This window comes from Lemur catta, chromosome X (assembly GCF_020740605.2).
Source record: "Lemur catta isolate mLemCat1 chromosome X, mLemCat1.pri, whole genome shotgun sequence".
NCBI lineage: Eukaryota > Metazoa > Chordata > Mammalia > Primates > Lemuridae > Lemur > Lemur catta.
This window is the reverse complement of record NC_059155.1, coordinates 63,741,515-63,767,535: the sequence shown is the minus strand read 5'-3', so window position 1 is coordinate 63,767,535 and position 26,021 is coordinate 63,741,515. Positions and strand designations below refer to the sequence as shown.

The 26,021-nt window shown below is 42.4% G+C and overlaps 1 protein-coding gene across 1 annotated transcript in view; it reads left to right on the top strand.

Annotated features, from left to right (window-relative positions):
- Positions 1-26,021, top strand: part of EGFL6 (EGF like domain multiple 6) — a 54,457-nt gene that overhangs the window by 11,618 nt on the left and 16,818 nt on the right. The window contains exons 2-7 of the mRNA XM_045537563.1: positions 3,924-4,036; positions 8,916-9,008; positions 13,400-13,519; positions 16,631-16,750; positions 19,633-19,767; positions 21,522-21,644. Of these exons, the coding sequence (XP_045393519.1) occupies positions 3,924-4,036; positions 8,916-9,008; positions 13,400-13,519; positions 16,631-16,750; positions 19,633-19,767; positions 21,522-21,644 (704 nt within the window). The remainder of the gene's footprint in view (positions 1-3,923; positions 4,037-8,915; positions 9,009-13,399; positions 13,520-16,630; positions 16,751-19,632; positions 19,768-21,521; positions 21,645-26,021) is intronic.

The window sequence follows — 26,021 nt, the reverse complement described above, 5'->3', positions numbered from 1 at the left end:
CAGATTTCTCAGTTTCACCTTTTCACCTGAAAGCAGGCATGTGAAATCAATAAAGCTCAAGAAAAAGAGGATTTCTCTGGAGAGCTGTGGTAATGTGCAAACAGTATATGAATTTCATCTTCTGGTAACTTTCTCGTGTTAGTTAACCCCAGGCGGTATACCTTACAATCCAAAGTAATTGACTTTGACCGGTACATATGAAATTGGTTTGGCCACCTGTACCAAGGACCCTGGGCTGGTTTCTAATTAGGCTTTTAGAAAATATCAGATTTCAACAAATTTCAATTTGTTTTTGTGTGATTTCACATCTAACTGTTTCCGAAATCTTGTTGGAGCTTAGTGAGCTCACCCTATTCCTATGGAGGTTGTTTTGTGTATTGCAAAAGCCTTGATACTTCCAATGGCTTGAAATCCTTCTATAACTCTCTGGAGCCCACAGGATGGACAAAATGTTTCCCATGAGCACAGGCCCCTTCTTTGTGGCCCCTGCTCATCTCTTTGCCCCCTCTTCACCCCACCATTACCTCTGCTGCCCTCTCATTCCCTTGCTCCTAACACACACCACTGTCTGCGCTCAAATTTGCAGACCACCAACTTCCCATGTTCTTAGTAGCTCCATCCTTCGCACAGGCTATCTTCTCCACCTGGAACACCTTCCCCACCATACAGCCTCCTCCTACTTCACCTGGGTAAGTTCCACCAGTCATCAAAATTCACATTGGGCCCCACATTCTCCAGAAAACCTTTCGCTCACTCATCCCAACCTAATAACTCCTGTATCTTCCCCTAGCTCCTGAGGACTTACCCCTCTGGTAGAGGTCATATATTGGTATATAATTATCTGTTTATTTACCCATCTTTGCCCCTAGACTATAAATTCTTTATGGACCAGGGCTACTCTCTTATACCTCGTATAGTCTCAGTGCCTAGTACAGTACCTGATATGTGCAGTTACCTAATAAATTTTGGGTAAATAAGTGGATAGATGGACGGGTGAATAGTTTGGTGAAGTGTGTTTCTCTCTGGCTTCTAATATCAATTAAATACTTAGTTTTTCTTGGCCTTAGTGTGTTCATTTGTAAAACAATAGGTTGGAACTGAATGACATCTAAAGTCACTTTCCTTAAGGTGAAATTCTATGATCATCTCCCCTTCCAGCGAAAATTCATTCCTACAAACATAAAAAAGTAAAGTCCCATGGAAACTGTGGCAGCTATGAGAATGTGCCTTGCACACCTCCAACTGCAGGGAGTGTAATTGACCAAGGGTCCCAACTACTCTGCTCTTGGAAATCCATCACCACTTTTAAGTGAGGCCACAACTCCCACAGGCTGCTTCTACCAATGACCAAGCACAGCAAGGATGCTAAGGCAGTCCTTTTTGTGGGAAACATGGCTCTCCGCTAAAGGTGGACACATCTAATAACATTAATCCTACTACTGCTGCTAATAAAAGCAATCAATTAGGGAGGATTTACTGTGTTTGCCACTATTCAAAGCCCTTTCATTATCACAGATATCCTTAAGGTAAAAACTTTTGTTTTCTCCATTTTACAATGAGATAACTTGGGCATAGAAAGGTGAAGTAACTTGCTGAAGGTCAGAGAGTTAATATTTAGTAGAGACAGAATTCAGACCCAGGAAGGAGACCATAGTCCTAACCACCATGTTATATAGCCTCTCAACATCCAGAGTTAATCCTACTCTCTTACTAGAAAAACTCTCCCCATTTGGCTTTCTTGACATTGTATTAATCTGGTGTTTCTCTGAGCATTGCCTGGGTCTCTTTCTGAACCTTTCTGCTTCTTGCCCCACTTCTTACATGCTGTTTTCCTTGGGGCGCTGCCCTAAGTCTCCTTCTCTTTTTATACTGCAGCCACTCCTGTAGATTTAGTAACCATCATCTGCAGATGATTCCCAAATCTAGTCCTGCTTCCTGGATTTCTTGCCCAAATATCCAGCTTCTACTCAATATCTCCTCTAGGTTGTCTGTCTAGTGAGCACTCAAAATCAGCATGTGCCAAAGAGAACTCATCATTTACCCTGTTTCTCAACATGTTCATCCATCCATATTCCTCATTCCAAAAATATGGCACTGCCTTCTACCTGATAGTGCATCCCTCTCACACTCCACATGCAATTGACTAGAATATAAGCTCCATGAAGGCAGACATCTTATTTCCTTCTTGGTTGCTAATGAACTCTGGAAAACAACCAAGTGCCTGATACATTGTAGGTGCTCAATGAATACTTGTTGAGTGAATAAATAAGGAATGACCAAGTATTTTGGTTCTGCATTGATTCCATTCATTTCTCCCCACCTCCACTGCTACTGCTGAAGCCCAAGCAACCAGAATCCATCTTCCAAGCCAACTGGTATCCTTTCTTCTATTCTGCCTGCTTCTAGTCTGTTTTCAAGACTGCTTCCATGATCATGTTTTTCAAAAAGAAAATCTTCTCAAATAAGTTTCCTACTTAAAACCCTTCAATGCTTTCCAGAAGAGATTTTGGAAGGAAAAAAAAGAAGGAAAAAAAAACCCCTTAAGTGTTGTCCTATTGCCATTGGGATATAAAACCCCAAAGCCTTATGGCTACTTCTATAATGTAGTGGTTATCATATTTGCCTAAAATCCCAAAGCTCTAACTTGACTCACAAGACCTTCTGCAATGTAGCCTCTGCCTACCTCTTGAGGCTCATCTCTCACCAGCTGACTCCTCCCTCCCTTTACTTCAATCCTCTGGTCTTCTATCGGTTCCTCAAGCACAAGCCTGGCGTCTCTTACCTCTTAGTCTGCACTTATTCTGTTCCCTCTGCCTGTAACATTCTTTTACTCCTCCATGTGGTTGACCCCTGTCAGTCTTAAGTCTCATGAGAGCGTGTGTGCACACTTGGGGGCACTTAGTTGGGGGCAAGGGGCCTCACTCTTTCAGGCGTCTAGATCAGGGGTTGGCAGGCTACAGCTGGAAGGCCAAGGCTGGGTTTGGTACAAACCTGTTTGTACACAGCTCATGAGCTAAGAATAGTTTTTACATTTTTAAATGGTTGATGATGAATCAAAAAGAGAATATTAAGTTGTGGTACATGAAAAGTATATGCTATTCAAATTTTGGTGTCCATAAATACAGTTTTATTGGAACACAGTCACCCTCATCTGTTTACTATTTCCTATGGCTGCTTTGTGCTTGGACAGAGACCTTATGGCCCACAAAACCTAAAATACTCACCATCTGGCCCTTTACAGAAAACATTGGCTGATCTCAGCTCTACAGTAAAAGAGTTTAGCAAATTGTGTTTCCAGGGGGCCGTGTGGAATGAGAACGAGCCCTGGGCTAGAATCCTCCACACCTGGCTCTGCTGGGGATGTGACTCCAGTCCACTGGGCTGGAGTTTCCTCTGTAACATGAGAGGGCTTCACTGAAGGACCCCTAGAGCCCTACTAGCTCTTAACCATCTGCAGTGTGTGGTGATTCCAGTCAGTTCAGTGGTTCCCAAGTGGCCAATGGGGTAAAAGCACAGAGCTCTTGTCTGTAACAAAGCCACAGGGCCAGGAGTCACATTACCATGCTCAGCACTGAAACAGATGCAGAACGGGCTAGCCACTGTGCCTATACAGAGCAGATTTGAAAAATGGCACTCTACGAGATTCAAAAACACACATTTTTGGACACTTTCATGTGCCTTTGTTTTATAAATGATGTAACCCAATTCTTTTAACCCTGGGGGAGAAGGAAATGATTAAACTAATTATTGGGGAAGGCTGGCAACCCCAAAATTCAGGCTTTTAAAATCTAATTTAGCACTTATTGCAAGCTTGTTGAAATTAACCAGGTAATTGACACCTCTCGGGTTCCTTTATTGGCAGGAAAGAGTCTCTGTTGCCTTTTCCGGTTTCTGGATACTAACATGTGGTTCTTCATCTGCAGTCCAAGGGATCATGAGTTGTCAGCATGGGCACGCCAGTCTGGGGTCTGTCAGTATGGAACTAAACTGGCCTGCTGCTACGGCTGGAGAAGGAACAGCAAAGGAGTCTGTGAAGGTAATTTTTGTTAAAACTCAGACCCTGCACTTGGGTCAGGGTCCTTAGGTTTATATCTGTGACACCATAAGCTGTCACAAAATTGCCAGTGGATTCCACAGGGTAGGGACATGGATAACTACCAATACCCAAGGTCTAGGTTCCTATGAGATACCTTCCCAGCCAAAATGTGGCTGACACATTAGACATGGTTTACTTTTGTCAGTTATTTCTGTTACTATCTTAGTATGACTGGGATGTTTGTTTTTGTTTTCAATCTGGAAAAACTGAGATGGGCAAAACAGGCCAATAAATTCCTCCTTCTAATTGTAGTTTTTCCATCTGATTTCTAATGAAATGCACTTTTTAATTATTAATCACCCAACCAGTAGGCTTCAGCCACAAAAAAAGTAAGCCTTTTTCTTAGTGTCAGTTTTTAAATGATCTCAAGGAACACCTGCATATATACAAAGATTTTAAGGATTTTTCTGATTCTTTTGGACATATTGCCTTGGACATTGTCTCTCAGACCATGTGTTAGGAGCTCTAAGAGAGCATAGAGTTTTGCCTTGTTTTGTTTCTATATGATTTTTCCTAATGGCCAACACTTGCAGTGTAGAGGAATCAACTCTGCATTCCTCTTAGCTCACTGACCAGGGATTTACGGCAGGAATCTGGTCTCACTGACCCTGCGTCCCAGTGCATACAATATGCCTGATAATAATACAACTGCGGGTCCCATAAAAGCACTCATGTTAGCTATTTTTTGAAATACCAATACTACTTTCTTTTTGCTGGTCTGTTCCTGCCCCAACCTCCTCCACTCTAGCTGGTTTAAAAATATCTGGATTGACCATAGGTGGGGACAGAACTTGATAATATCCAAAATCCATGAAACAATGGAAGATGTTGATATTGCTCCCATGTGTTCCACATTATGCAAAACCTTCTATCATAGTTTTGTTGTAAAGAGATGAGGAGAGCATGAAGATGCTAGAAAAAATGAAGATCATCATTGTCCACTTAGATAAAGACAGTTAGAACATCCCCCTGGGACCTGTGTTGATTAAAAGAGTAGATCCCCTCCTGATTGCATTGATATGTCATGATCAAGGGCGTTGAGAACCAGACTGATGTGGGTGACCTTGAACAAGGTCAGTAAGCTAGCTACGACTCTGTTTCCTTCTCTGCAGCATGGAGAGAGTAACACCAACCTCCGAGGGTAAGGAGTGTAAGCATTAAAGGGTGTGCTCATTACTTGGCACGCATAGAAAATACCTCATAAATTACCACTGCTTTGGAAAGGGCCAATAATGCTCCATTGCCTCAGACTTCTGTCTGTTAAAGTGCCAGGTGATGGGGGGATTAAATGTGGTTTTATTCTTTTTCTAGACACAACATAACACATTTTTATTTGAACTCAGTGAGGTGGAAAGGGACAAAAACCATGTGAAACCCATGATTTGGAATCTCTCTTATGGTCACACGAACTTCAGCACCTGCCATAAAACTTGTGAGACCCGACATGTCGCTGGTGAATAAATGAGGGCAATCATTAGCTTTCTGGGAGGACTGTTCTGTAACTGGGTAACAGCAGCCAATCACATTCTCGGTGCTTTTGTGGACTATATGATACCACAGGCATGAAAGAATTTAAAGTAAGATGTTAAAAGGGCAAGTGCAGAGAGTTCAAGGAAAATGCTCACTATGTGAGTTTTGCAAGCTAAAGAGATTGCTCACACCCCTACTACCCCAGTCAAACATTCAGGTTTTAAATTGCAATGATTTTTATGTCTAAAATGTGTATCCTATTTTATCCCATTTACATAGTCCTTCTTGGCAATTAAAGTTATATGTAGTTGGTCCCTGATTGCTGGGTTTCTGATTTCTAAGCCAGAGCGTGGGCTGTGTGGAAATGAGAATGCACATCAGCCTGCCCGAAAAAACGGAGCCAGACTTCAGGCTGTGAGGTCCTAGTCTGCCCAGGCCTTCCTCTCCATCCATCTATTCATCCTTCATTCCTCTTGAGCTACATCTATGCATGCTGGAGCTTTCTAGCTCTCAGCCTCTGCCCTGCCGAAATCTGCTCCCAGGACAGGGTCTGGTCAACTCAATATCAATAACGTTAAAATGTATGTTACTTTAGCAAGGTGGAATAAAGAGTTGTCCACGAACACATCCTGAATGAAGAGCTGCAGATGGAGGGGTTAAAGGAGAACTGAACAAGAGATTTTTACTTTGTCTAAAACACACTTCAATCTCAGGCCATTTTAGTTACAAACTGACTTTCCCTTTGCTGTGGATTGGCTGTGCAAGTCACAGATCCAAAGTTACTGTAAATTGAAAACATCTTTCTGAAGCTTTGACCTTATAGCCAGGGTATTATTCACCATTTCTCCTATGTTCTATTTGGCTTTTATCTGGGCTTTCCTGTCTGGATCACATTGGAAATCAGTTTCCAGGGAACAACCAGAGGTCTTCAGAGCTTAAAAAAATAAATAAAAGATTTCTTTTTCTAACATCTGAATTTAAAGCTGCATCTCCAAGTATATATCCATAACAAAATAGACCCTGGAAGTTAAATTCTATCCCTTTTGTCTCTAAAAGTAAAAAATCCTTATTGAGGAAGCATTTTTCCCCTATGATTTGTTCAGGGCCATAAAACGTTCCCCTATTAAAAGTCTACACCTATTAATTTATTCATTATTCAAAAATATTTGAATATCTAACATGTTTATAACCCTATATTTAGTGTTGTAGGAGAAACAACGATGAATGTTTAAGTCCCTGTCCCAAAGACACTTGGAAGCAAGGAGTAAGTAGAAGTCAAGGATAGCCAAATTATGCCTAATTATTTAATACGACAAAAACTGATCAATTTCACAGGAGAAGCCCACCAAAGTACTGTGGAGTTCTCAAAGTTGAGCGTAAGTTCACAGGAGGCTGGAAAAAAATCTGTGAAGGCTTCTAGAAGAAAAGGTCATACAAGGTAGTTCTTGAAGAATGGGGAGGAGGAGTCACCACTGCAGGGTTGAGGGAAGGGCACCCGAGTAACAACAGGTAGGAAGAGGCAGAGAGCAAAGGCTAGGTCCAGAGAAGAGCAAGCGGTCTATTTTGGCCACAGTGTTGCCTATGTGTAAGGAGGCTGGAAAAGAAGGTGGAGGCCAGATCGTGTTGAGTTGAGATTGGTTATGATACCTGTACCGTATTCAGGAGGCAACAAAGATTATATGATGACCTCTGTGCAAGGTGTGGTGTGATCAGAGCTATGCTTTTGGAATATCAGTTTGATGTCATATCTGACATCAGGTTTCCCAGAAGCAGAGCCTGAAAGAGGGATTCTTGTACAAATATTCCATCAGGGGTGGTCTTAGGAGACACCTGTAAGGGAGTGGAGCTGCAGAAAAAGAAGCTAGGCAGACACGTGCTTTCAAGAGAAGTCCAGCTTCAGCCTGATTCCACAGGGACCTCTAGGGCATTGATTGCACCATGGAGTTAGTCCTGCCAAGAAACAAGGCACTAGGCTGTTAGACCCCTGCACCAGTGGGGCACCATCACAGGCTGTGGTGGGGAGAGCAGGGAGAGGGAGGGTTTGGCATAATTTCCCAGGTATCTGTGAGCAAGGCAGTTCCCATTAGCTAGATAAATATTTGTTCAGTGAATGAATTAGTGGTAGAAACAGATATAGGATGCTGTAAGTGACTGGTTTGGAAATAAGAAAAAATAGAGATGACTGGGATTTTGAGTCCAGGTAACTGGGAGAGGAATGGTGACATTAACAAAAAATAGGGTCTGGGGTTGTAGGGCAAGATGTTGGGATCTTTGGGAAGCGGCTTCCTTAGAGATGGCCCTAGTATGAGCCAGAGGAATAGACGGATGGATAAGTAAGCAGCATTGCTGGGCAGTTGCTGAGTCCTTCTTTCATTCTATGGCTATTTCCTGAGCTCCTGCTGGATCCAGAAACTTCTGAGAGTCCTCGATACCCTGAAAGCCTCCTTCCTCTCTCATTTGTTATTTTTTCTCCCTCTCCCCTTCTTCTCTTAGGGTTTTCCCATTTTCCTTTTTTCCTATCTACTGCTTTTTCCTCTTTATCTCCTCCCTGTGAGCTGGACTCAAACTGTCCATCATCTTTGACTATCTTTTCTTGTCCCCAACTCAATCAGCTTCAACCTCCTATACCTGTTGTTTCTCCCACCACTTGATTCATCGAAAAAATATTTATCCAGTGCCAACTTTGTGTCAGGTGTTGGAATGCAGAAGTGAACGAAACCGGAAAACAAATCCTGCCTTTTGTCATGGTTTCTCACACCTCCATCATTGTCATCATCATCATCATGCTTTTAGTCCCCATCCTTAGGGCTAGAGGTAGCACCTTCCCACCTCCAACCTGTGGGTTGTTGAGTCTGACTGATAATGCACAACATTAAAAAGGTTTTGATCATCCAAAAGGAAAATAGAGAAAATGTGGAGGAGACACAAAGAGGCAGGAGACAGAAAGAAGGGGAGGGTCCTGGGCACTTGCCCCAGGCTTATTCTGGAGCCTCTTCCAGTTCAAACATTATACTTTTATTAAATGTTTTGTGTTTACATGTAAAACTGGCTGACTGCAGTGTGGGAACCGTTATATTTCTTTGAATCCCACTGGAGGTGTGGCGGCGCTAAGCAAAGTCATAACAAATTGCGTGCGGTGGGTGTAGAGGGTGGGGTGATCTTGTTCACAAACAAAATACTTTCTGGTGTCTTAAAAGTTGAAAACACACTAAAGAGGAGGCAGATCACCCTCTGTGTGTCCCCATGGAGTTCTCCGCCTTACAGAAGGTGACTACATTTGACGTGCATGCATTTCGCTGAGCTAACCGCTCCTGTTCTTTTATCATCAAGACGTCTTTCCCTTTCACAGCTACATGTGAGCCTGGATGCAAGTTTGGCGAATGTGTGGGACCCAACAAATGCAGATGCTTTCCAGGATACACCGGGAAGACATGCAGCCAAGGTCAGCACAACAGCCCAGGGTCATAGTACAGGTTAGATCATTGCAGCACTACTGGTGACACAGCATGGTGCGCAGGATTTCTTAGGGTTTTTAAAGTCAAATTTTCAAATGAAGATGGTTTCGGGGCAAGATTTCTCAATCTCTTCTCCTTAAAATATGTAAAAATTCTGATGTTTTTGTCAAGATGCCCAATGAAAGGCCTTTTTCCCCAAACACATGATTTTATTATGTTTCTTATAAACTACCTACATAATAATATTTTTATTTTAAAAAACCCAATAGTGCAAAAGAATATAAATTAAGGCCGGGCACGGTGGCTCACGCCTGTAATCCTAGCACTCTGGGAGGCCAAGGCGGGTGGATCTTCTGAGCTCAGGAGTTCAAGACCAGCCTGAGCAAGAGCGAGACCCTGTCTCTACCAAAAAGAGAAAGAAACTATATGGACAGCTAAAAAAAAATAGAGAGAGAGAGAAAAAATTAGCCGGGCATGGTGGCGCATGCCTGTAGTCCCAGCTACTCGGGAGGCTGAGGCAGAAGGATCGCTTGAGCCCAGGAGTCTGAGGTTGCTGTGAGCTAGGCTGACGCCACGGCACTCTAGCCCAGGCAACAGAGTGAGACTCTGTCTCAAAAAAAAAAAAAAAAAGTGAGTCTCCACCCCTAATCCTTACTATAGTTAAGTTTGTCTTAGAACTTCAAAGTCCTTTTCTATGATAGTACAAACATAAGTGTTTCTCACAGGCATCTTTATATGTCAGCACACACAGAGCCACCCTGTACTTATAAGGCTTATCCTAGTCCCTAGTGTGAATACTTTTATCCTTTATGCAAAAAATGCTTTATTTAACCATTATTATTTATATTGTCTCCAATTTTTTGCCATTACAAACAGAGCTAAATCAAACATCATTCTAGAAATATCCTCGCACTCTTGAGTATTTTTTAGGATAAATATCTAAAAATATAATTGTTGGATTGAATAATATGTATATTTTTATTGAAATTGATATATTTTAAAAGACAATTTATGACTTTTGTCATAGACTATTTATCAGAAGACATTAAGGAATTTATTTATAATATCTAGAACAGTGGTTCTCAACGTAGGTGATTTTGACCCCCAGGAAGAGTTGCCAAATAAAATACAGATGCCCAGTTAAATTTAAATTTCAGATAAACAACAAATAATTGTATAGTATACATATGTTCCAAATGTTACATGGGACTTTAAAAGTATTAGTCATTTATCTGAACTTCAAATTTAACTGGGAATCTTGTATTTTTACTTGCCAAATGTGGGAGCCTTACCCCAGGGGACATCTGGCAGTATCTCAGGGCATTTGCAGGGTGTGCTGCTGGTGTCTAGTGGACAGAGACCAGGGATGCTGCCAAACATCCTAAAATGCACAAGACAGCCCCCCAAACAAAGAATGTTCCAGCACCAAGCATCACAAGTACTGAGGTCGAGAAACCTTGCTCTAAATATGGTGAATAAAAATACCTCATTGGTACAAGGGTGATTTTGTCACCCAGGGACACTTGGCAATATCTGTAGACAATTTTGGTTGTCACAACTGGGTGTGGGAGGTCCTACTGGCATCTAGTGGATGGATTCCAGGGGTGCTGCTAAATACCCTACAATGCACAGAACAGCCCCCACAACAAATAATGATCTGGCCCAAGATATCACAGAGGTTGAGAAACCCTGGCATGAAGAAACCTGCAATAATTAAGAAAGGGTCCCCAGTCCTATAATGAAATTGAGCAAAGAGCAGGAAATCCATTTCAGCTGCCCTTAAGAAAGGCTGCCAGGATTCTAGAAAAGGGGAGAGTGAATTTTCAGAGAAGGCCAGACACCCACTCCACTCTGCCATTCCCAGCCCTCGCTGCCAAGCCCAGAGGTTAGCCCCATATGCTGAAATAGCCATTCTCTGAACTGCCAGCCCTGCCGTCTCGGGGAGGAGTATCTGAATCTCGTATGTCCTACCACCAACATAGAGACAAAGGCCCCAAAGGTGCTTCTTAGAACTGCATCCAACTGCTTGAGAGAGGAGTGTCAAGAATCATGCTCTCATAAGTAATAATTCAGCTGTATCCCTTATAAGAGGTTTTACACCAGAAAGCTTGTTTTTCTATGTTTTGGATTCTGTACCGAGATACCTACTCAAGAGATTTAGAATAGAGACGATATTTTTCATGCTAGTTTTCAAGTCCCAGTAAAATATTAACCTTGAGGGAATGATCCAGCTGGCTCGAGTTTGGGGGCTGTCTGTCTTCCCCCCACAGCCTCCCTGCCCGGTGGCAGCCTGATCAAAGTCCACATATATCCGCTGATGGCAATAGGCCTCAGCCCGCAACTGTTGTCTTTCCCAAAATGCTCCTTCCAAGAGACGAGTGAGTCACCACTGAGTTAGGGCCAAGGGATGGGGTATTCCTGGGTGTCCCCTTATGTCCAATCAGCATTTCTTAGTTGCCCCCTTTGAAGCCATCAGGATCTGTGAGGGAGATGGCAGGGTAGAGGGGACAGGCAATAGATGGAAGGATTTCAAGGGTCCGGCTAAGACCTTGGAAAAATCCCCAGATAAGGATCTTTTCAGAGGCGAAAGCAGCCACTTCTTGTTTTCAAGAACATTGCCATGCTGAATTTTCCTCTTGCATGGAATTTGGTGGTTTTCTCCTCTCTGTGTCTTCACTGGGGGAGTTCAGATAGGAGGCCCCCACGTGACCACATTTCCACAGACAAGATTCTCAATCCACCATCCCTTTTAAAGTTTTATTTTCCTTCTGTATCATTTTCTATTTTCATGATAATGTTATTTATTCTTTTTTTTTTTTTTTTTTTGAGACAGAGTCTTACTGTGTTGCCCGGGCTAGAGTGAGTGCCGTGGCGTCAGCCTAGTTCACAGCAACCTCAAACTCCTGGGCTCAAGTGATCCTCCTGCCTCAGCCTCCTGAGTAGCTGGGACTACAGGCATGTGCCACCATGCCCAGCTAATATTTTTTATATATATATTTTTAGCTGTCCATATAATTTCTTTTTATTTTTAGTAGAGACGGGGTCTCGCTCTTGCTCAGGCTGGTCTCGAACTCCTGGGCTCAAACAATCCGCCCGCCTCAGCCTCCCAGAGTGCTAGGATTGCAGGCATGAGCCACGGCGCCTGGCCTGTTATTTATTCTTAATGATTTTTTTTTTTTAAGAAAATACTGAAAACCACAGACAAGAAAGTCATCCTTGAACTCACAACCTGAAGATAAGCATTTCAAGAATATCTTCCTGGGCTTTTTTTTTATACAACTTTTTTTTTTTATAAATTTTCAGTCAATCTGTTACGTAGTTTTGTAACCTTTTATCACTTAACAACATCCCACAAACATCTTTACATGGGATTAAATATTGTCCTCCATCTTCACCACCATAGCTGCCTGACAGAGCTCCCTCTGGAAGGATGTGAGCCAAGGCAACGTGGCCAGAGCAGGGGCTACTCAAAATAATAACAATTGAAAGGAGGCCGTGCTGGCGGCATCTGCCATAGGCTGCTTGGGATAACACTGAAGGCAGAAATATCTAAATCGTCTATTTCTAACTTTCTGTTCAGTTACACATAAAATTTTGCATATATAAAAAATAGATCAATGAATTTTCCCAAGTACCCATTAACCGGTATCCAAATCAAAAGATAGAAACTTAGCCCCCCAAGACCCCTCATGCCCCTTGTATCCACTCCCACCCCCAACAAAAGAACCACACCTTAACTTCTTATATCACAGACTAGCTGTGCCTGTTTTTTAGCTTTGTCTAAATGGACTCACACGGTGTGTACTTGCTTGTGTCCAGCTTCTGCCACTCAATATCATCAGTGTGAGATGAATCCATTGTTGCCTGAAGTTGTAGTTTGTTCAGTCTCATGGCAGTATATAGTATTCCATTGTGTGAATATACAAGTCGTTTCTCTATCCTGTTAGGAGATATTCGGGTTAATTCCAGTTTGGGGCTATTAAGATTAGTCCTATTATGATCGTTTTAGTATGTGTTTTGGGGTTTTCTTTGTGTGTGTGTGTATGAGCACAAATCCATGTTTCTGTTGGGTATATACCCAGGACTGGAATTGTTAGGTCATGGGCATGTCTATAAGTAGCTTTGATAGATTCAGCCAAGCAGTTTTCCAAACTGTTTGTGCCAATTTACATCCTCCCAGTGGCATATGATTATTCCGTTTGCTCCCTGTTCTCACCAGTCCTTCAAAATAGAATTTTAGGGTCAGAGAGGAGGCAAGTAAGCGGTGGGGTCTAGGAAAGCCAAGCCAGTTGTCCTTCCCAAGATTGGGGTCTGATACTGCCCCTCTGGTGTTTCCCAACTCAGTTAACCTTTGCCTGCTTTCTGACCACCCCTGCAGACGTGAACGAGTGTGGACTGAAGCCCCGGCCGTGCCAGCACAGATGTGTCAACACCCACGGCAGCTACAAGTGCCTCTGCCTCAGTGGCCACATGCTCATGCCAGATGCCACATGTGCGAGTAAGTTTCAACAGCTAGGCTGCTCTCGGTCAATGTGTGAGGCTTGGCTTTTGCAGTCTGATGCTTGGGAAAAAGCTGGCTCAAGTGATTTTTTTTTTTTTTTAAAAAAAAAGGTCTCGGCCGGGCGCGGTGGTTCACGCCTGTAATCCTAGCCCTCTGGGAGGCTGAGGCAGGTGGATCGCTCGAGGTCAGGAGTTCGAGACCAGCCTGAGCGAGACCCCATCTCTACTAAAAATAGAAATAAATTATCTGGCCAACTAAAAATATATATAGAAAAAATTAGCCGGGCATGGTGGCGCATGCCTGTAGTCCCAGCTACTCGGGAGGCTGAGGCAGGAGGATCGCTTGAGCCCAGGAGTTTGAGGTTGCTGTGAGCTAGGCTGATGCCACAGCACTCACTCTAGCCCAGGCAACAAAGTGAGACTCTGTCTCAAAAAAAAAAAAAAAAAAGGTCTCTAATATTGCCCCAGGCTAAAACATCTTTGGGCATTTACTTTAAAAAAAATAAGGTAAAATACATATAATATGAAATTCACCATCTTTACCATTTTAAAGTGTACAATTCAGTGTCATTTAGCACATTCGCAATGGTGCACAACCCTCGCCACTATCAAGTTCCAGAGCATCTTCATCCTCCCAAAAGGAAACCAGACCCATTAGCAGTCACTCCCTGCTCCCCTTCCTCCAGCCCCTGGCGACCACTAATCTACTTTCTGTCTCCGTGGGTTTGCCTGTTCTAGACACTTACTTTATAGATAAAAAGACTAGCTTGGGGGAAAATAAATTATCTGTATCCGCATCTCTACATATGCAGGGACGTGTTGGGTTTCTTCATGAAAATAAGCATGTTGAACAAAATAAGCGTATTGTTTTAGGGAGGTGATACATTTGAATTCCATCTCGGGACATCAATTCTTCCCGCCAGCTACCTTTCTCATGCCCCTTGCCCCACTCCCAAAGATTAGTGACGCTTGTTGGAAATATATTCCGACTCACTCACATTCCTGAAAAGAAAAGCCCTTCTGTGATAAAGAAATACTCATGTCCTGTGGGAGGGTGAGAGTCTATATCCATTCATTTATTGAGAGGGAAGGCTTTTCAGGTTTTATGTTGCCGCTGAAAGGCAAACCCATCCTCCCTGCCTGCCTCCCCTCCTCCCCTCTTCCCTCCTCATCTCTCTTTCCTCCGCCCTGCAGCCCCTGACAAACCTGGAGCCTGTGCCTTCAGCCAGCTTCCTGTGGTTGTGCGGTCGTGTGGATTTCCCAACCCATCCTCCGCTTTCCCAAGGTTATATCTTGCCTGGAGCATGGCTCACCACTCCTCGGGCTTTTCCTTGTCCTGTCCCCTCCCTGGCCAAGTGCCCCAACACCACTAGTCATTTAGATCTTCCATTAGCAAGCAAGCCTAGAGATAAAGCAGGCTTTTGAGGGTCTTTAAAAAAAATCCTAATCATTATAAATTAAACAGAAACCCACATGAAACCAATGCATAATTTAATGAATTCTTATAAGTCAAGCACCCTTGTAATGCACCACCAAATAGAACTTTGCCAGAATCTCCTCCCCCCACCCCTCTCTAAAGGGACCCTCTATCTAGGCTTTTATAGTAATCACTTCAAGTTTTTCAAAAGATAAACTCTAATGGATGTTTCTGAAACATTCCATGAAAGCCCAATCAGTGCCAAAAAAGATATCTTTCCTCAAATAAAAAGTTAGAACTAGGTTAATTTTGAAGATTAATTTTAAAAGAAGACAACTAAAGAGAAAAGAAGAAAGAAGAAATAAGTGATACAACCATGGGTAGGGGTTTGTTACATTACACTGGGTCTCTTATCCCTGCACCCTCTTTCTAGTTCTATATATCTAGGGGTTGCCTGTGTCTCCCTGTTTATACCTCAAAGTGTCCAGGTAGCCTAGACCCCTCTCCTGGGTGCTGATTTGATTCCACCTGGCCCCTTGGGTCTCTTTGTCCAGCTGGGAGACTGGCATGTTGTGGAGGGGGCAGAGGGAGGGAGTATATCCACCATTCCCCCTGTTGTGAACACTGGGCTGGAACCATATGAGTTTCTTACCCCCATGCATATTATGATCCATGCATACTGGACCCCTGCTAAGGAAATGCATTTTTGTAACATAAGATATGTTTAGCAACAAGTGACAGGAAAATCCAACTAAATTCTCTTATTTATTAAAAAAAAGCTGGAGGCAAGTAGTTCCAAAGCAACTCAAGAAGGACTCAGTCTCTGCCATCATTTGAGACATCATTATTCTCATGCTTGTAGGCTCATAGTCACAATATGGCTGCCCCAGCTGCAGATGTCACACATGCATGGAAAGTAGACAAAACGAAGGGGGTAGGGGTGATACCAATGAACCAATGCCTCTTTCACACCTGACCCTTTTTGTCAGCAACATCTTTTCCAGAAGCCCTATTCCTTCCAGTGGACTTGTCTTTATATTTCTCTGGCCACACATGGCTACACATGGCCACACATGGCCACACAGCATGGCTACTCCTTGATGCAAGGGAGGCTGGGATGTATCTGGCCTTCCAGCCTCAATGGTGGGAATGGCAAGAGAAAAGGAGGATCAGAATGGCCTTCAGGCAGCTGATTAGCTATATCTGCCACATATTTTACTACAGACACTTAAAAGACCAAGTCTCGTGACTCAAGTGATTATCACTGAGGCTAGATATGCGTGGAAATATCTCTAGAATGGATTATTTTACCCTAATTACTCAGGTTGTTAATCTACATCGGGGGTTGCATTTCAACCTATGGAGGCCAGCCGGTGACATAAAGGAGTGACTAGAGCACACACAAGAGGAGAGAGAGATGCAGTCTGTGAGGGGTGCATGCCCTATCCAAAGACAATTGACTTCAATGCGGTGGCCCACAAAACAGACCATGGGTGGGATTCAGCCCAGGGACCATCAAGATACCACCCCAGCCCAGATTCCTTTTGGCTCTCCGTTTGGGACTCAGATAATGGAACTTGTCCTGTAATGCCATTCTACCTATTCTATTTAATGTCCCAGAATTCAGAGATAGTTTCTTGGCGCTTTTTATCATCTCTGGAGGGAAAGGCTAATCCATGTCTTCTTTTTCAGACTCTAGGACATGTGCCACGACGAACTGCCAGTACGGCTGTGAAGACACAGAGGATGGGCCGCGGTGTCTGTGTCCATCCCTGGGACTCCACTTGGCCCCAAATGGGAGAGTCTGTCTAGGTAGAACAGCTGGAATCGCCTCTACCACTCCTCCTCCTCCCCCTCCTCCCCCTCCTCCCCCCTTCCTCCCCTCGTTCCCCCATGACTCCACTTTACTGAACTCCTTTTTTCATTTATCACAATCAATTTGTTGACCAGACATTGCAAACTTCTAAAAGTACAGATCTATGCTCATTTCTGAGATGATGTTTTTAGCCACATATGCTCTAGACATACTTTGGGATGCTAAAACGAACATTTCTCTATTATTTTGGATTACCTAATGCCATAGTGGAAAAAGGATAAATTTATATTAGTATATTTACCTTAAACATTTTACTTTAATTACCATCCAGTAGAAACTACACTACTTATATGTTGTCATTTAATGAGTAGGATTTTAAGGGCCATTGGGCTTTATTATGGATTATAGCTAATATTTTCCCAGAAAAAATAATATTTACTTATTTTTTAGATATAACATGATTGAAAGTAGTATATACTTCTGCATTAAATTAGCGTGTAACCAATTTCATGTTGTCTCTAAAACTTGCTCTAAATTATATGAACCTAGTATTCTATAATTAATTCTGATTGGAGAAAATGAGCAGATTAAATCAATACTATTAGTTAAAGGAACACATAAAGCCTTTATTTATAACTCTGAATTTAGTTGAATTTCATTGGCTTAGAACTTTTGCTCTCTTGGTCTCCCTCGTCTTATTTTGTGTCTTAGTTTTGGGTTCCACAGAGGCCGATTCTGAACAAGTAGTTAATTGGGGAGTGATCCCAGGAAACACTGGTTGAGGAGTAGGGAAGTCACCCAAGGAAAGGAAGGTGCCAGTGCTGGGTGAATGCAATGAGTAGAGAGTAGATTAAATGAGCTGGGGGCACCTCTGGGAGACTGGGGGAAGCCGCCTTTGGATTTTCCCTCCGGGACAAGGGTGCTGGGTGTTTATCTACCAGCTCCTGCCCTTCATTGATGGGAGCTGCTCTGGGGCATGACTCCCCAGCACCCCCACCCTGGCCTGAGCGGAGATCAGAGCAGAATGTCGCAGGGGCAGCAAGCAGCCTTCGGCAGGTATGGAAACTGAGTGCTGAGAGGCTGTGGTTGGGGCACCCCACTGATGTACCTTCAGTGACTGAAACAACACTTTATTCACTTTGTGCTTTGGTTCCTTTGTGGATCTGAACTGTGTTCAACCACCAAATTGTATATACTCATAACAATTATGTTGCATAAAATACACATAATATTTAGAGCAAGTGAGCACATAGCATTAATAAGGGAAGTCAAACCAAATTGGAATGTAGAGAGAGTTTTTAGTCTTCTTTGATTTAAATAAGAAAATATCAGTATGATTCCATAATCTTCACTGCAAGACAAATATTTTTCAGTCAAGGTGCTGGATGTTTATTTATCCTAAATGTATACCATGTCCTAAACTGCGTTTAGAAGCTCAGCCAAATAGGTCCTAAGTGAGTTAAACACTTATTTAAAAATACACATGTAACTTAAAATTTTGTTTCTACTCTTTGAGAGTATTTGAAGATTTAATTAGGTTCACGGGGTTTAGTACTCTTTAGTATAATAAGATTTATATGACAAGGCTACTTCTTGACCAAACTGAATCCAAATTTCCACCCACCTCTTTGATTTGTTGGGTACCATTTTTATTGGAAGGGAAAGATGATGTGCATGAAAGCAATCACTGAAAAATAATTTCAGTCAACCCAACACTTATTTATTATTTTAAGAATGAAACAGGAACAGTAAGCCAGCACCAACTTGCATGTTTAAGCACAGGTCCAAAAGAACAACATAACATCTGTTTGATTTGACATCTGAAAGTTAAAGCAAAGCCTGGGTCTCGGTGGATTGATCAGCATAGCTGTCAGCCCCTCTGTACCCTGACTTTCAATGGTAGAAAAGGAACACACCTATCATTGGCTAAAATGAGGTCATTATGTAACTACACCTGACCCACAACCTATGCATAAATGCACCCCTACACAACCACATTTCTGTGATTTGAGTCAATATTGCAGAAGCCTTGGAGGATCTTTTTTTTTTTTTTTTTTTTGAGACAGAGTGTCACTCTGTTGCCTGGGCTAGAGTGCTGTGGCATCAGCCTAGCTCACAGCAACCTCAAACTCCTGGGCTCAAGCAATCCTTCTGCCTCAGCCTCCCAAGTAGCTGGGACTACAGGCATGCACCACCATGCCCGGCTAATTTTTTCTATATATATATATTTTAGCTGTCCAAATCGTTTCTTTCTATTTTTAGTAGAGATGGGGGTCTCGCTCTTGCTCAGGCTGGTCTTGAACTCCTGACCTCGAACGATCCTCCCACCTCGGCCTCCCAGAGTGCTAGGATTACAGGCGTGAGCCACCGCGCCCGGCCTGGAGGATCTTACTAATGAAATAATTCTTTTGTAAAATGCAAATTTTAAATGTCTGTGTATTTGGTTTGCTTAAAAATACAGCTTTCTGAATCTATTTTCAAAAGTTGTATGTTACACAGTGTACATAGCTGGGGAAAATATTCACTCAGCACACAAGTAACATACAGGTACCAAGTGCTAGACATACACTTTCCACCCCAGAAGGGCCAGGGCCTAACAGGAGAGAAGGTGCGAATATAAGTAGTGACATTACAACAAGGTAATGCCTCTTAAAAAAAAAAGGCACAAAATGATATAAATACATAAAGGGAAATGCTGTGTGTGGGCCTGGGCGGGCAGATCTAGAACACTTCCCAGAGGATATGGTGTTGGCACCAGTATAATGTAATCCATTTTCTAAGTAAAGAAACTGTGCATGTGCATACATACTGCATGGTGCATGCATGCAGGTGGCTACTTTTCTTGCTGTCACCAACACCTTCTGGTTGTGTACCCTAGATATTGATGAATGCGTCTCTGGTAAAGCCGTGTGTCCCTACAATCGAAGATGTGTGAACACGTTTGGAAGCTACTACTGCAAATGTCACATTGGTTTTGAACTGCAATATGTCAATGGCCGATATGACTGTGTAGGTAAGCTTCGGTGGTATCTTGTCCTTTTTTTTCCTCTCCCCACCATACCTATGGGTTTTCTCTGCAGATATTTTGGTGTCAATTCAATCTATTAGTTGAACAATCTGCTAAACTGACCAGCTTAACAACACAGAAAAGTTGTTTTTTTCTTTTAAAGTCTCTGGCATTTAGGGAACTCCAGTGACATCAATTACAAAGCCAGGTCAATAACGATTTGAAGTAAGGAATATGGCTCTATTATGGAGAAGAATATCTCGGAATTATTTTTGTGTTTTTTTTAATTTGGTTAGTTTTTGTTTTGTCTATATTTTTGGTTTTATCTCCAGGTACACATCTAGAAATGGGAACAGTAAAGCAGTATTTATATTTGATAAAAGGAAGAATAACAAGGCCTATCTAATCTTGATCTCAGTGGTCTGTTCATAACAGTTTCCATCAGGGGTGTCTTTAGAAAAATGTATAAAGGCGACGAAGGCACATGCTCTTTCCTCCTTAGCCCTTTCATAGTTCAAGGTCCAAATAAAATGTTCCCTTCCATGATCACCAAAATCACTCTCTGTTAAGATTCTAGTACCAGTCAGCTATTGGTCTAATCTCTATGAGATAAAATATTTTATCACCCAGTGAAGGCATTCCAAGTCTCAATGAGCAAGTGGGTGGGGTATTTGGGGAGCCCTTGGGTGCATTACCATCACCCGTGATAGGTAGGATGAAGCCTGTCCTATAAGGAAGAGAAATTCAGGCACCCTATAGATTCTTATTCACATAACATGTGTAACAAAGGTGTGTGCATGGCGTGGAAAGCTAACACTTGGGGGAAAAATAGGATTTATTTCTTTCAACCCTACACTCAGGGCTTGCCAGGACCCATCTTGTGTAATCATGTTGGGGTAACACTCAATTACTGGGCTTTGAACCATCTTGTGAAGCCTCCACAGCTCTTCCCTCAACTCTGAAACAAAAAGACCATTCTAGACAGGCTCATAAAGTCCATGCTTTTCATGTGCTTGGACCCCATGTCCTCCTGCAGACCCATCCAGCCCTGTAGTCCAATGATCCTGTGTTACAGCGTATAATCCTGTTTCACAGGACAGGGTGGAATTCCCATGGAAAGCTTCAAAAAGTGATTAAGATTAGCATCTGAGCTAAATTAAAAACAACAGGCTATTTTGTGTGCATATGTCTGCAAATGCATAGATAGAAAATGGGATGGAGACTAGGGCAAACGAACCTCTCACTTGGGTGGATTTTGGCAACTTTTCCTCCTCTAAATCCAGCAGAGGAGCTCAGACCAGCCTGACCCTTTTTCTTGGTAGTCTTTGAACACAGTGCCCATGCCTGTAAGTGCAGATGATGTCAGTAGTTCCTGGCTAATCTTGTCTTTTGTTTGTTGGGTTTCAAGCCCTTCCAAATAGTGAATTGATCTTCTGACGTTGTTATTTAGTTCTAAAGTAGGCAGATGAAAAAGTGAAGAAAAAAAACCTAAGCATCTTATAGAGTTCTGTAGCATTGATAATGGACTTACTGTTGGGAGAAGGGGAGCTGCAGACACACTCCCTAGGTACCAGTAGTCAGGCAAAGCCAGGGCCTCCGCCAGTGTGCCTGGAGTCTTGAACACCTCTCAGCTCTCAGGCAACACTTGGTTTGTTGGGAGCGTTGAGCGGTTGGCCGTCGAGTTGCTCAGGTGTAAGGGATGGTCTTTTCAGCAAGCTCTCTCACCACAAAGTTGTTCACTGGCATGTTCATATTTTTAGATATAAATGAATGTGCTGTGAAAACCCATATATGCAGCTTCCACGCCAATTGCCTCAACACCCAAGGATCCTTCAAGTGTCAATGCAAGCATGGATATAAAGGCAATGGACTGCAGTGTTCTGGTAAGTAGCATTTGGTCATGGTGTCATAGCTATTCCCAATAAAGCATTCTCTCCATATGACTTTCCTCCCTTTATTTCTCTCTTTCTTGCTCTCCTGCTTGCTCTCGCTCTCGCTCTGGGTGGGTGCAGTGTTTGAAATGAACTCTGCCTCAGCCTTGTCTTCTTTGCTAGTTGGACCACATCTCCAGTACTCCCTGAAGTTGTAAGCACTGAACTTAAAGAACAACAAGAGTACTTAATATTTTTCTGGTCACAACTACCTTTCAAATACTGAAAATAAGATTTCAAGTCAAAAGACACTGAGCAAATGTATCTGTCAGGATAGACTAGGTTATGGTGCCGCAATAAGCAATCCTAAAATGTCAGTGGCTTAAAACCACAAAGGTTTTTAGCCATGTGAATCAGGACTTTTTCCAGAACACACAACTGAAACAAAGTATGATGACACTGACCTCACTGTATCTGTCCTCCTCAAGCCTAGATTCACTTGGTTTAATGTGTAGCAAAGAGTCCCATTGTTCTTGCTGGTGAATTCTTTAGTGCTTATGTATTGAAACTTTAAATTTGTAAACCAGATGTATAAAAATAAAATGTCACTGCTATTAACAACTACAACAATAAAGGTTTCTCACTCATGCTATGTCCAAAGAGAGTTTTCAGGGGGTTTCTTCTCAATATAGTCACGGAAGGACAAAGGCTGACAGAGGCCCCACCATCTTATGGTACCACGGTATCAACCCCGCACCTTAGGGTTTGTCACAGCAGGGAAGGGAGCATGGACAGTCATGTACCAGCTCTTAATTAATGCAGCTTGGAAGTGTCTAACTTCAAGGGGCAAAAAATAATAATAATCCTGCTGTGTGCCCCAAAGGAGAAATAAACTAGAAATCTCGGTGAACATCTAGAATGGCTGCCAAGGCAAGTCAGCTATGATTACAGTGCAGTTACTCCCCTGGTAAATAGTGTCTTACAATGTTTAAAGTCATCCAGGCTTATACCTCTGGTCATGTCCCTTTTAGCTGGATCATCACGTGACTAGACTTGCTGACTGCCCTGACTCAGCTCACTCATACCCCTTAGCAGAGTCCCCACATGTTCAAGAAATATGGCTGCAAGTTGTGCCCTGACCTACATTACATTCCATGCCCCCATGTGGCCAGTGCTACTGATGACACAAATGGCTGTAAGAGTGTCCACTCGGCCATGCAAAAATAAACTGTAGGTACCATGATAGACATTTAGTGGCGTAAAAGCTTCATGGTACCCCAGTGGACTATGGTTGAGCACTGCTGAACAAGAATGTGTACAAAAGAATATAACCAAAGAAAACGAGTTTGGAAATCAAATTCTATGAATAACCACCAAAAGAACAGGGCAGCATTTAGTCTGGATTAAAAAAAAGAGTGTGGAAAAGCATAAAGTGTACTTGTAAATATTTTAAGAAATGTGGCTTCCCCAAGCAGACTAAGTCTAGTAGTGGTTACATTCTCTCTCTCTTTTTCTTTAATCTTTAAAAATGACTGCTAGGTAGGTATCTAAGAGTGGAGCAGGAACCTCACAGAGCAGGGACATCCCACTGCCCCAGGCTTGCTCTGGGTAGGTTTCCTGCGTTGGGCTGAGATGGGATTAAATGACCACTCAGTCTCCAGCAACTCGGTGCTGTGGTTTCTTATCCAATGTTGTCCTTCTGAAACTTTACTCAGAGAGAGAAGGAGATTGGCTGTCTGTGTAGGGCTGTGCATGGATGATTTCAAGAGAGGGACGAATCATTTGATCCCCTTGAATGAATCAGCTTTCCATACTGGATGTGTGCTCAAGGGACGCATGCCCAGTGTTCCTTCAAACCACCAAAATTGAACGTGTACATTCCAAGTTGGGAAGGCCTGAATTTAAATCTTAGCTTTGCCCCATACTGGCTATGACCTTTAGCAAGTTTCTTAACCTCTCTAAGGTCAGTTTCCTCCTATCCAAAATGGGGCTCATGGTAGTCCTGTGGTAGGTGCTTGTACTAGGCCAGGCCACGGTCCCTTGGAGCTCAATTCCAATGAGGCAGGGTGGATGGTTCCATGCACATTCCTAGCCCCAGTGCAGTGGACTCTGCATTGTGGCCTCAGGGCTTTCTGTGGGTGGAGGACAGGAGTGTCCAGATAAATACCCCAGCTTCCCCTTCACAGGGTGGGACAGTTCTGAGGTGTGTGTGTTCTGCATTGGTTTCCAGATGTCCCCAGTGGGACTGAGCCCCAGTTGCCCACAGTGACTACTTGCCCATCATGGCACCATCTTTGGCATTTCCCTCTTCCTGTCTCACTGGCCCCTCTCCCCCACTTCCGCCTCCTGGAATCATGTCCCAAACAAACCACCTTCACCCAAACCCTTGTCTCAGGCCCTGCCACACTAAGACAAATACCTCCCTCAGAGGTTCATGATGAGGTTTAAATGAGGGAATCTAGGTAGAGAATTAAGTTCAGCTGGGCACATAGTAGATGCTCAATAAAGTTAACCGTGGCTGTTATTGTTATTAGCATCGTTTTAGTCAGCTGTTAGGGCCAGCTACTCTCTACTCTGAAATTTTGTAAAGGTAAATGTAAAAATGCTGTGCACACAAAAACGAAGCCTCAGGAAAACACCTGTTTCAATAAGTGGGCGACTCACCTCATACACACCCCTCTACCCCCAGGCCTAAGAATTGAAGGCCCAGAGTAAACCTGGAGTCATTTTCCTTCCTCATCATTTGATCTCCTTGAAACCACAATGTGTTGTTAATGTCCAGTGAAGGCAACATCTTTAAGCGTGAAATTGGATAGTTGTTTGTAGCCTGTGTTTTCTATATTGTAACCCAGTGCTTTGAAATTATAAATCCTACCTTAACATAAACATTTCTTATGTCAAGAAAACTTCTGTTTTTCTTTGACCATCTAACTTTAAGTATATTTTAGGGCAAAACAAATTTTTCTTTATTCTTTGAAACCTCAAACTCATCTCATTGTTCTATTTGCTATCTGAAAATTATGCATTTTATTATCCATTCTGCAGCTGAATTATTTCTTTAGTCTTTCATTGGAATGTTTATTTAAAGGAGAAAACTATCTTTGGGTCATTCACTATGTTACTTCTCCAGCTCTTTTCATTTTGCTTTAACTCTCTGTAAAATAAACAGCCATGTTTCTGTTGAATATTGATCTTAATGAAGTCTTAGCACCCATTGCTTAAGGATGGCCAAAAATCCACCCTTATATACACAGAAAAGTCATAAAAACGAAAGTGAGAGAATCACATCCAGTTAGCACTCAGCATCATAAAATATGATATTGCAAAATACATTCATATGCACATGAATTGCTATTGTATAATATAGGACATTGATATAGCAACTTTTGAGTTCATTGTTTTGAAAAGTTCAGCCTCTACATTGCAGTGTGGAAAAAGAGTTAGTAGATTATCCTTACACACCATCTGTAACCAAAGGAAGAAGCACCCTAAATGTAGATGTGTGTATTTTTTAACATTCTAACATATATGAGTATCAATAGTATGCCTCCAGATAATTTGGTCTTGATTTGACAGCAGCTATACCTCATACTAAGAAAATCGCAACCTAGATAATAACCAATTCAGAGAGTAACAGTCAATTTAGGAAAGAAACTGTCATTGACTAACCAGGAGCACAGCTTCTGGAATCAGATTGCCTTAAGCTTCATTCCCGGCTCCATAGCCTACTACCCATGGACCGAAAACAAGTTATTTAACTTTTCAGTGCCTCAGTTTCCACATCTGCATCAGGAGTGGGGAACCTGCGGCCTTGGGACCACATGTGGCCTTCGGGATCCTTGAGTGTGGCCTTTTGGTTGAGGGGCTGCACTTGGGGATCTGGAGGGCCACATATGGCCTTGAGGCCACGCATTACCCACCCCTCCAGCCCAGAATATATTAAACACTCAGTAATTATACACTAGTAGTAGGAATAATAGTGGCAAAGGCTTCTTTACCAAAGTTTAGTTGTTCCCCTTGAAAAGCAGCTTCTTTAGTCATTAAAAATATGCTCATAGCTTAATTCAGTTTACATGGAGTATATTCAAGGAAACAGATTTTGGTACAACCAGGCCATCTCAATTGTTTTTTCTTCAATTATAACATCAACATTAGAAATTTGGAGGAATGGCCTGGGAATTTTTCTTTTAACTCCATAGAAGATTTTAAACATTCTGGTAATGAATTCTAAAAATAATAGCAAACACATGTCAAGTATGTGCCAAGCACTAATCTTAGTAATTGATATGTATTTATTCACTCATTTAAACATCACAAAAATCCTGTTGTTATCCCAATTTTGTAAGTGGGGAAACTGAGGCAAACAGAAGTTAATTATTGATGTGAGAA